This window comes from Peromyscus maniculatus, chromosome 11 (assembly GCF_049852395.1).
Source record: "Peromyscus maniculatus bairdii isolate BWxNUB_F1_BW_parent chromosome 11, HU_Pman_BW_mat_3.1, whole genome shotgun sequence".
In the NCBI taxonomy this organism is placed as follows: domain Eukaryota; kingdom Metazoa; phylum Chordata; class Mammalia; order Rodentia; family Cricetidae; genus Peromyscus; species Peromyscus maniculatus.
The window spans coordinates 69,821,175-69,833,355 of NC_134862.1; the positions used below are offsets into that span (position 1 = coordinate 69,821,175).

Sequence of the window (12,181 nt, forward strand, 5' to 3'; positions counted from 1 at the left end):
ATAAATAAATAGATACTATAATCCTAAAAGAGATTGCATACCATCAGTTATAGAAATGCATGCATCAGGTTCCCTCTCAGTTTCTTCCTAGGGCATCATTTCCATCTCTCAAGCAGCAGGTTCTTGAATTCTTCAGTTTATCCCCTTGTTGTTCAGTTCCAGTGATCCAGTAACCATACAGGTGTATTAAGTGACAGCTGTCAACATGAAATGCCAGGACTCTACCAATCTGTTTCCCCACCTCTGCAGTGGAGTGTGTAAGAATCACAAATAGGCCTCTCATTCACAAAAACCCATTTATTCTTTTAACATTCTTACATTCATATCTACTACATGCCAGATACACTATCAGCACACTTGGACCCAATCACTCTTGCCAATCACAGCTTTTCAGAAAGAAGTGAGTATATATATATATATATATATATATATATATATATATATATAACTTTGGGATGAAACAGAATAAGGCTTTACCTGAAAAAGCAATGCTAACAATTTGAAGTTTGATTAAGGCATGAATTCTAGAAGAGAATTTCTATAGGTACAATATAAATTATGTGTTTCCACACACTTATTTTAGTGTAAAGCAAAATAATTACCATGACATAAGAAATAGCATTCCAATCATATTTCATATTAAACTCACAAAGATCTACATTTCTATGAATTCTTGTGTTATGGTCATAAAAGTGTCTATAATTAAAATTATGTGTCCATGCTGTATGGTAAATAAAGACTAGAATGGTGCTGCTTTTAGCATTTTCTGTTGGCAATTTAAATTTTCAAAAGCGAGCATACCTGAAAACTTGCCCACACAAACCTACTTATCAAAGCCTTTGAAAAGGCTTCAAGTAATAAACTAATACAATTTGGAGTGGGGGGACAAGTAGATAAACTCAGAAAAAAATGCATTTACAGCATTTGTTTCTGAACTATTATTCCAATACAAGAATAAACCACAAGAATAAATAATAATTGCTAAGAATATACTGACATCTTCAAAGGACTACAAGTTCCCCTAATTCTATAAGAGCATCTGTATTTTTAACTGGCCAACTGAAGAATGAACTCAAGACTTAAAGTGATAAAAAGTCATCACCAGTAAAATCAACAAAGATCTAAGAAACAAGGTTAGTATAGTATGTAAGTGAAAGCAATATACAACTATCAAGCCCAGCAGAAAATCAGGCATTGTAAGATGCATTTTTAAAAAAACATTTGGACTACTGAGCTTGAACAAAATAATAAGAGTCACAAAAATACTCATCCTTTCTGAGCATAAGCAAATATTACAATGGTAGGGTAGAAGGACAATTTCCCAAATGGCATTTTGTATTATACCTGCTCTACCTACAATATCATGTTCATGTACAACATATCAGACTTAGTTAGCTTTCTATATTCAGTGCCTTGCCACTGCAAATATTAACATGGTTGCTATAGTCTCCAAGTTTACATAATATCTAGTTTACATATGTCTTTCTAAGAAAAGAAAATCAAAGAGTTCAAAAATATATCCTAATTAACCTCTGTAGAAAATTGCTACATTGTATCGTACTTACTGCCTCTTTAATTTCACAGGAGAAAACATGTATCTGAAATTCTTCTGAACCATGAGAACTCTCTGTAAATGCAAAGCAATTGCTCTCTGTTGTCCCATCATGCCCACGTGCACAGAATAACACCTTATAAATTGGGAAGGATGCTATCTCCACACTGCTTGACTGGTCTATAATTCTGCAATAATAAAAAAATGAGACTGAAATATCAGCTATGAAAGCAAATCATGGCAATATGACATAATATAACTGTTAAAATCACAAAATGGTTATTAATACAAGTAAATGAATTATCTTCATGTTACTGAAAATCTTATACATATAAACACACAAAAAAAACATTTCATTTTAACAATTTCTTCATTCTTATTTCCTATGAGCCAACTCATACTCTCCAGTCAATTATATATATATAAAATTATAACTATATATATATATCATATAGCTATTCCATACCATACCATATCATATATATGTATATGTGTGTATATGTATGTGTATGTGTGTGTGTGTATATATATAGATATAGATATATATAAAATCATACCAACAGACTTTATGTTGTTTTGTTAAAAGCCATGCCAGTAAAGGGGGAAAAAGACATCAAAGTAGGAGGAGGATTTTTTTTTTTTTTTTTTTTTTTTTTTTTGGTTTTTTCGAGACAGGGTTTCTCTGTGTAGCTTTGCGCCTTTCCTGGAGCTCACTTGGTAGCCCAGGTTGGCCTCGAACTCACAGCGATCCGCCTGGCTCTGCCTCCCGAGTGCTGGGATTAAAGGCGTGCGCCACCACCGCCCGGCAGGAGGAGGATTTTTGAAAAAAAAAAGTTTCAGCAAAAGAAAGGAGGAGGCTAGACAAGGATAATAAAGAGTGGGTGAAAATATCCAACACTCAGCACATACACCCATCAAATTGTCAAAGAATATTTTTGTTGGGTTTTTTTTTGTTTGGTTGGTTTTGTTTGTTTGTTTGTTTGTTTTCAAGATAAAGTTTCTCTATTACATAGCTATGGCTGTCCTAAAACTCACTATGTAGACCAGGCTAGCGTTGAATCAGAGATACACCTGCCTCTGCCTGGGATATTCACCACCACCACGGGAGAAAAATAAGAGAGAAGGAATAGCAGAGATCATTCCTAGAAAGTCCATTTCTTTTTTATTCTTTTCTTTTTCTCTGTATGCATCTGTCCTAGAGGGCTTGTAGATGTTAGTGTGTACAGGTGTAAGTGCATGTACAATATATGAGGAGGTCAAAGGTCAACCTCAGTTATCAATCCTTAAAGACACCCCATCTTGTTTTCTTTGTTGTTGCTATGATCTTTCACAGCTAGAGTGGCAGCCAGCAAGTCCCATCAATCCTGTCCCTCAACATCAGGGTTACAGGCACGTAGCCACACCATGATTTTTTTTTCCTTTAACTTGAGTGGTAGTACCCCAAACTCAGGTCCTCTGCTTTGTACAGTAAGTGTTCTTGTTCACCTTGTTTTTTGAGACAGAATCTCTCACTGGGACCTGTGGCTAAACTGGCACACACCAACCCCAGGGATCTGACTGTCACTACCTCTCCTTTGGAAGGCTCGGGAGACAAAGGAAAGTGCTTGCTATACAAGTAAGAGCTCCTGAGTTAGACCTGAGTGTGGCCGCCTGTGGGTGTAATGCTAGTTCTAGGGAGGTCGACAAGTAGACCCAGAAGCTCCCACAGGCTGCCAGCAAGCCAGCCTAGGAAACTTGGCAAATTCCAGACCACTAAGAAACTTTGGCTCCAAAATTTTATTTAAATTTTTAAAAGGTGGGCAGCAACTACGGAATACCACCAGTGGCTGTCATCTGCCTCCACACACACCTACATGTCCCCACACATATTCCACATAAAGAATACAGTAGCACCATGTTTTCCTAAAACATTAAAGGCTATTTTTATCAATAGTTTGTAAATCTAGGGGATGAGGAGATGACTCAGAGGTTAAGAGCACTGGCTGCTCTTCCAGAGGACCCAGGTTCAATTCCCAGCACCCACATGGCAGCTCACAATTGTCTGTAACTCCAGTTCAAGGGGACCTGGCACTATCACACAGGCATACATGCAGTCAAAACACCAATGCAAATAAAATAAAAATAAATAAATCTTTTTTAAAAATTGTAAATTTACAATGCTTTTAGTAGATACGTAGTACTTAACTTACTAGATTAATAATTTGAAAATATCCTCTGCAAAGAGTAACAAGTTCTAAGTCTAAATGTAATTTTTAATTTGCATTGTAAGTCTAGAGAGCATAAGTGAACTCACAGTTCAGTTCTACATCTGTTTCATGATGTGACATACTCACCACCACTCAGAACACTTAATCATACCTTAAGAAAAAGAAAGCTTACCTCACAGAACCTTCTGGAACATTGGGCACATACAGTGTAACAGCAAAGGGGTACTGACTGGAGGCTTTCATGGTTGCCATTGCTCGTAAAGCCTCTACTTCGCTACGTGGGGAAGAAACCTTCATACATCCTAAGTAAGTCAATTTGTTAAATAGAACACTGTCTTCTTCAGAAAGTCCACTTGGAGAAGACGGTCTGGGTTTGGAAATTTCTGAAAAAAAAAAATGAAAACAATCAAGTCTCTAGTACATATTCCAAAAACAACAGTCATTTCTTCATTTTCCTTATCACTGGCTCCATAGCTTGTGTGAACTATTAAGTATTCTAATGAGTTGCTTTTCTTACAATTGATTTTGATGATTGCTTCACCCAATTTTCCTCTCGATATAATAGTGGGGGGAGTACATATATAATTCTATACACATTTTTAAAAAACTCATTCATCCAATTTTCCTCTCTATATAATATGGGGGAGTACATATATAATTCTATACACATTTTTTAAAAACTCATCATTCTTAGAGAATATCTACCTGCATATAAAAAAGATAGCAAAATTCATTTTTAAAAACTATAAAACATTTAAGCCATTAAGTTTATTTATTTAAACAATATCAATATTTATATTATTTTAGTATTAGTATTACATGCACATATGTTGTTATGCATTTCTGTCAACTAAAACATGGGAAGCATTAAGCAAGGTCCTATAGTAAAATCACGCATCAGTGGCTAGCAAACATCATACATAGGAAAACTTACTGGCAGTCCTGTAATTGGGTTTCTAAAACTGAAGAGGGGATTTTTTTTGTAAAAATATAAATATTCTACAAATCTGTGTAAAAATAATTCCTAACTGTAGATTCTAAACACAAAACAATGCAGGTAAATGGATCTAAAAATTATAGACAATAAAATTAGTAGGCAAAACTTAAATTATTACAAATATGAATAAGAATTTTTATTATTTTTAACAAGGTAAATAGAGAAATAAAAGGAGTAACTAAAATATTCTAAAGTGGAGCAAATAGGATCTAAAAATGAAATATTCTCTGGAAGGTTATTAAGCAGGAGATTTTTTTTCAAAGAAGAAAAAAATGTTGCAATAAGTTCCTTCAGCTTTAGAAAAATGACATGAGAAGGAACTGAAAGTACCCAAGAAAGACTACTCAGGCAGGAGACAGTATGCAAATGCCTAACACTTTATTAAGTAAATTCCAAAAATAAAAGAGAATTAATGTGGAGAAGAAGGAGGGTTAATTGCCAAGAGGTTAAATGTGTAAGTGTCTATATTCAAGAATTTCAATGATTAGCCTTTAATCACAGCACTTGGAAGGCAGAGTCAGGCGGATCTCTGTGAGTTCAAGGCCAGCCTGGTCTACAGACAGAGTGCCAGGACAGGCAGGGCTATACAGAGAAATGCCATCTCAAACACCAAAAGAAAATAGTCTTTTTTTCTTGCCAACACTCCCTGACATTTGTGGATGCATAGGCATGTGCCATGTGCATATACTGACACAGGTACATATACACACACACAAATCTTTTTGTCAGTATTAAAGGCAATGTTAAACTAAATTTTTTTCTAGTCTTTGTCTTAAATTTTGGTTTGTTTTCTTTTGTTTTTCGAGACATGGTTTCTTAGTTCTCAGTGTAGCCTTGGCTGTGCTGGAACTCCCTTTGTAGACCAGGCCGGCCTCAAACTCACAGAGATCAGCCTGCTTCTGCCTCCCAAGTGCTGGGATTGAAGGCTTGAGCCACCATAGCCCAGCAATTTTGGTTTGTTTCTTTATTCTATTCCCTCATATCATCTTTAAGTATTTGGTACATTACCTGTGTTTGATGGATCCAAAATTAACTGAAGAGATGGCTTATTTGTTTGGCTGGCTGGAACATCTCCAAAGGAGTAGTCTGAAATATCATTGGAACCCTGACAATCAACAAGTAGGCTGCTTTGTCCTTTCTCAGAATCTCTCAAAATCTCTTCCATGGCTTTTTCCAACTGTTCATCACCATTGGAAGCTATCTATAGGTAGAACAAGACATTTCTTTTTTAATCCTCTTAACTGTGGGGCTTAATTTATTTAAAACATTTCATTTTGAGAAACTAAGATCTAAAATTTCAAATATATAGTCAGTAAATACTAAGAATTTACCCAGTGATACCTAATTTCACATACCCATAACACACTGTAATCCTGAATAATAAAATCAACTGAATGAAAGGGGGCTTATTAGTTTCACAAAAGGATTCTTCATAAAACATTGTAGGTACCTTCAAACTACACTGATACAAGATCCTACTGATACAACACCAGTGTGGTGACTCAGTGGGTAAAAGCAATTGCTACCTACAATCCAGATCCCTTATGGTCAAAGGAGAGAACCAACTCGAGAAAATTGTCCTTGGACCTTCACACAATATACTGTATCACACACATGCTACATACACACACACAAAATCAGACTTAATTTTATGTGTTTTAAGGGGAAAATGAATGTTTAAATATGGTACATTGTAAATATCATTTAAACAATCATATTTCTTAGTATCATCCTATAAACATTTTTAATTTCTTTATAAATTCTTCATTAGATACCAGAGTGCTACTAATTTTCTTAAAGTCATATTTTTTCTGAAAAGTAGATGAGGCACAAGTCTAATATCTTAAGAACAATAATGCTAATACAGTTGTCCAAAAAAAAAGGCACTGAGATTACTTAAATAGAACTATGTACCAGACATAATTAAAGTATTTAAAAATCTCTTTTACAATGTATTTCTGACTCATTGATATATTCTGATGCCATAATTAATATTAAGAACAATCACAGCCAGGCAGCAGTGGCACACTTCTTTAATCCAAGCATTTGGGAGGCAGAGCCAGGCGGACCTCTGTGACTTCAAGACAAACCTGGTCTACAGAGTGAGATCCAGGACAGGCTCCAAAACTACACAGAGAAACCCCATCTTGGAAAAAAAAATCATCAATAGTACTTGATTATTTCCATTCCTGCTTACAAAGAATGGTTACCAGTTCCTACACACATATACCCAGGTTTGCTTTCGAATCTTTGGCTTACAAAAGGCAAACCAAAATTTAAGAAAAAAAGAGAAGGAAAATATTCAAATAAAAATTCAACTGCCAAAAATATAAGATATACACTTTTAAACTAATAAGTCAATGCTAAACCATCTACCAAATTCTCACCACATGATTTAAAGCATAAAATCCGCAACAGAAAAATCTTTCAATTAAAACTCAGAAGAGAAACAAAAACAATCAAATAAATTTATGTAAGATTTAACCAGTAGTTTAATTCACATATTACTTATTCTCTAATTTCCCTTCTATCTCTTCCTCCTAGAATTTCTTAATAGAAAGTAAATGACCAAAAGAGAATTTAAAAAAAAAAACTTAAAAATTAAACCAAATAATTAGCCCCTGGGTGGTAAAGCACTAAAATATTTTTATTATTATCAAGAATATCTAAAAAAAAAATCAATCAAACACTGATTTTTATTATCCAGGTCAGTACTTTAAGAAACCCTTCAGTTTTCATCCTCAGATGAGCTCCAAAGCAAATTAATGAAAAATAGTACCATATTAGAAAAAAAAAAAATACCTTCAGCTGCGGCTTTCCGTCATCCTTTGTAGAAGTATCATCTGTGTGCTGAGGAACCAAAACAAATTCTTCACTGTTCTCTGTGGCCACAGAATCAGATGACCCACTAACCTTCTGTAATGAAGCTCTGACCTCCATTTCAGTTCTGCAAACTTCTCTTCCCACATCCACCTGGCAAAACTAAAGAGTATAAAAAAAAGTAAAACTTGATTAATAACAAACTAGTTTAAAAATGAACTAAGAAAACTTTATAAAATGGCTCAAATGAAAAAGAATCCTGGCATTCAGATTATCTACAAATTAGAGGGGCTGTCTTCTTGGATGAGGCCACATGGTGGAAATGTGTTCTTTCCACTCTTAACTTTCAGACTAAAAGGATACTGTTACCTAAAACACACACCAGTCTTACCTCAACAAATAAATTTACTTCTGCTTAACTATTCTGTTAAGAAATACTGGAGATTTTATTCATTTGTTTAAACAGAGAGAGAAAATAAGCATGTGATTAGAAAAATTAGAAAATTCACACACACACACACACACACACACACACACACACACACACACACGTACATGCCTTAGTCTCAGCTACCCAGGTCTGAGATAGCAAAAGCCTTTAAGCCCAGAAGTTCAACACAGCAAAAAAGAAAAACATAGCAAAACTTTGTCTCATAAAATATAGATATTCAACTACTTTATTAAATACAAATGCTTTCAAAAAAAGTACTATACTTTGAAATATTTAGGAGATTGCTGAAATTGACAAGTTAATATAAAATTCAAGACCCTAAGACATGTGACTTTCTTTTCCAGAGATAATAATATTTAGCAACACTCAAAAAAGAAAGCTTTCATACATGGTATTCATATACCAAGTTAAGTCTCAATAATCAAATACAATGAAATTCCATTTTCTTGACAGATTTATAGTCTTACAGAAACTTAAAATTTCTAGAAGTTCATATATTCATTCACACAACTAATTTTGACTGAGGATATTATACATATCAGACATTGGACCCAATCCTGGGTTACATGCCTGAAGAAGGCTGGACAGGTAGGCGCTGTCCCAAAGCTTAAATACTAGAAGGGGGTGGCAGGAGAGAGGGAGGAAGAGATGGGAGGGGGAGGGAGGGGGAGAGGGTGAGAGAGGGAGGGAGCAAGAGATCATTCCCAATCTAAAAGTAATAAAGAAAGTAAAACAGCAAATGAAAGAGGAAATGGTGCAGAGTGTAAGAGTAATTTTAAGTAAGGTTGTGGAAAAGAGAACTCTTAGAGAGAAATACATGAGCTAAACCTAAAAGACAAAAAAGAACCTTAAATGAAATCGAATTGAATAAATGGGTAATGTGACAAGGGCAGGATAGGCAGGCTGACCTAAAGAACACAGGACCCTGCAATCTATGGACAGAAGTCCATAAACAAAAATACCCAGAAATGTTCTTTCAAATACATCCTTCTTTTCGCAGGACATATAATCGCAGCTGCAATGTTCCACTTTGCCATTAGGTGGCACTAAAACCATTATCTTGACCAAAAAAAGAGGAAGAAAGAAAGGGAGGGAGGGAGGGGAGGAGGGAAGGGAGGGAGGGGAGGAGGGAAGGGAGGGAGGGAGGGAGGGAAGGGAGGGAGGGAGGGAGGGAAGAAAAAAATCCACGTTCAAATTGCACTTTCAAAATTTACTTTTCAACTTTTTCAAAAAAATCAAAATTCTCAAGAATACCCAAACAAAAAGGAATCAACTACTCATCTATCTGTCATTTATTTATTGCTGCTAGGTAAGTAAACCACTTTTCTTCGTAAAACCCTTCATTTATCTTGTAGTTACTTTACCACTTTATATGTTCTGTGTTTATGAATTTCCAGCATGAATTAGCAAGTCATGTCTTTTCCTCTTTTAAGCTGCACTTTGAATCCTTACTTGCCAAAGCATCATACAATCCAAATATCGTTCTGGGCTCCATCCTACTCCAAGTCACTGTTAACTGTTACATTTTTTTCTACCTGATTTCTAAATGTTGGAAGTTCCTTCCCCTTGCCACACTCACCAGAGGCACCATCTCACTGTGTTGGAAGCTCCTATGTGTCTCTATGTTCACAGTTACCCTGATTTCTATCCCAACACAAATGTTTCCTCTAATTTCCTAACTTGGAATCCAAACCCTTTCTTGTCATTTCCAAAGAAGTTTTATCAGTGTCTTAAGTCAAACGTGACCAAACAGAATTTCTTTTTTTCATGTGCATTGGTGTTTTGCCTGCATGTGTGTCTGTGTGAGGGTGTCAGATCCTCTGGGACTGAAGTTACAGACATTTGTGAGCCACTATGTAGTTGCTAGGAATTGAACTCGAGTCCTCTGGAAGAGCAGCCAGTGCTCTTAACCACTGAACCATCTCTCCAGCCCACCAAACAGAATTTCAAATGAACTTTCCATAACCATTTCTCGCCCATATTTCTCATTTTAGTAACTAAGTATTTCTACCACCTTAATCAAAGGAAACTAGATGCCACCTTACTACTCCACTCCACGCCAGCAGGTTATGTTCATTCCCTCCAAAATCAGCCCCTCCTCTATCTACTTCCAGGGAAATACTTTCAGCAGAAAAAAACAGGATATAGAAGAGAATACATAAAAATCAGATTCAACTTAAAACGAGACTAAAATCATTTTTGCTATATTCAAATGGAAGCCAGCCTATTTGCCATGCCTTAATAGGCACAATACACTCTCTCATTAGAACACTTTAATTAAATCAAATTCTTTCCCATGTTACAGACTTGACTCTCAGGACTACTACACCTTCTAGGGTTCATTTTTCACTCATGCATTTAACACATACTCCATGGGTCCCTACTATGCACCAAAAACTATACTCATTAGTAAAATCATTGTTGTCTCTGTCTTCCTAAAGCTAACATTCTCATTTAAGATACAGACAGTCTAGAAAAAAACAAATCAATATCACACCCTATTATAAGTACTACAAAAGGTGGTAAGTGTATAAAAATGCCATAAGGAAACATAATAATTTGTATGCTAATTAGAAATTAATTTTAAAAGCAGGGTTTTTTTTACATTGCTATATTTCAGTGGCTCCATGTTTTTCACATGAAGTCTCTAAGTCTGTGAAAATAAACTTTCTCCCCATATATCACAACTTTAACCTGTTTTATCACAATTTTAAGCAGTAACAGCTAAAAAAAAAAAAAAAGACTGTCAGGAATACAAATAAACCTATAAAAAGTTAAAATTTATCAAAACATAGACACACAAATACTAACAGACCATACACAATACCATTTCAAGAGACATGTATAGAATGTAAAGGTTCAGTATCCTAAGTGTATAAAATGAACTGAAGCACACACTGTAAGCCTGAACAACTTCACAGCAGCCTTCTGTGAGTACGAACTAATCATCTTCATGCGAGCAATTTGTCTCTGCAAGAAACTGCATACACTGTAAGAAGTGGCCTCCCAATCTCTGTGCCAGATATTGGACCAGAAGCTACCACCATGTGATCAAATGAAAGAGAAGACTTATCGTAATAATAATAATAATAATAATAATAATAATAATAATAATAATAATATTAAAAAACCACTCTATTCCAAACAGAGACAGAGAAGAGTGTCAGAAATTCACAAAGGTAACCATAGGACACTTGAAAAGTTCAGGAAAAACAGGCAGGTGCTCACAGAAAAGAAGCCAAAATGAACACAGCTCCCTGGCAGGAAGATGGAAAACAGGAAAATCCTCCAAAAAGCTCAACACCAGCATAAACAAAGGGAATACAAGAGCCCACAAACTCAAGAGGTGCTCCCTAGTGCCTCAAGTACACAGAGCCACCAACCCACAGGAAGCTGCTCCACCACCTCATCTTCCCTTCCTTGTTCCCCACCCCACCCCCTGGTGTTTCCCCTTTCTCTTTCTACTAGATTTTTAACAGTAGTTTTGCTTCTTTACAGTATTAACAATGTTTCATTTACATATTTTTCATTATTGGGCCATCCTTGTGCTTTTCTTTTCCCCATCCACCATGTTTATTCTTCTCTCTACACTTTCAGTAATTGCTACTATTGTTTTCCCAAAACAAACAGTAAACCTCTTTATCTTTATTCCCTTTCTTACATTTGTCTAATTTTTTCCTAAACGATCTTATTATTTAAAAATCTTTTTGGTGCCGGGCGGTGGTGGCGCACGCCTTTAATCCCAGCACTCGGGAGGCAGAGCCAGGCAGATCTCTGTGAGTTCGAGGCCAGCCTGGGCTACCAAGTGAGTTCCAGGAAAGGCGCAAAGCTACGCAGAGAAACCCTGTCTCGAAAAACCAAAAAAAAAAAAAATAATAAAAAAATAAAAAAATAAAAATAAAAATAAAAATCTTTTTGGTTTGTTGTTTTGTTGTTTTTTTTTTTCATTTTCATCTTTTCTAACCTCTTGCTCTTTTCCCTTCCACTCTAAAACATCATTCTCCATCCCTTGTCTAAGTTTTGTTTATTTAACTTGCTTCTCTGTTTTCCTTTCCCTTTCTTCATCTCATTCATTTCCTTCTTACACAATCTTAAACAATTTTGAACATCAGAAAACATTTTTCCTAGTTGGTTTTAATTGTAATCCTGGCACA

General features: G+C 35.5%; 1 protein-coding gene across 8 annotated transcripts in view; it reads right to left on the reverse strand.

Moving 5' to 3' along the window:
• Rabgap1l (RAB GTPase activating protein 1 like) overlaps positions 1-12,181 on the reverse strand; it is a 566,460-nt gene that overhangs the window by 505,729 nt on the left and 48,550 nt on the right. For 5 of the 8 annotated variants that reach the window (XM_042258403.2, XM_076547797.1, XM_076547796.1 and 2 more), the window contains exons 2-5: positions 7,559-7,738; positions 5,765-5,957; positions 3,932-4,142; positions 1,566-1,740 (exon numbers count right to left, since the gene is read on the reverse strand). In XM_042258403.2, the coding sequence (XP_042114337.1) occupies positions 1,566-1,740; positions 3,932-4,142; positions 5,765-5,957; positions 7,559-7,696 (717 nt within the window). In that variant the 5' untranslated portion in view covers positions 7,697-7,738. The remainder of the gene's footprint in view (positions 1-1,565; positions 1,741-3,931; positions 4,143-5,764; positions 5,958-7,558; positions 7,739-12,181) is intronic. The other 3 variants (XM_042258404.2, XM_076547800.1, XM_076547801.1) reach the window with 1 other exon arrangement.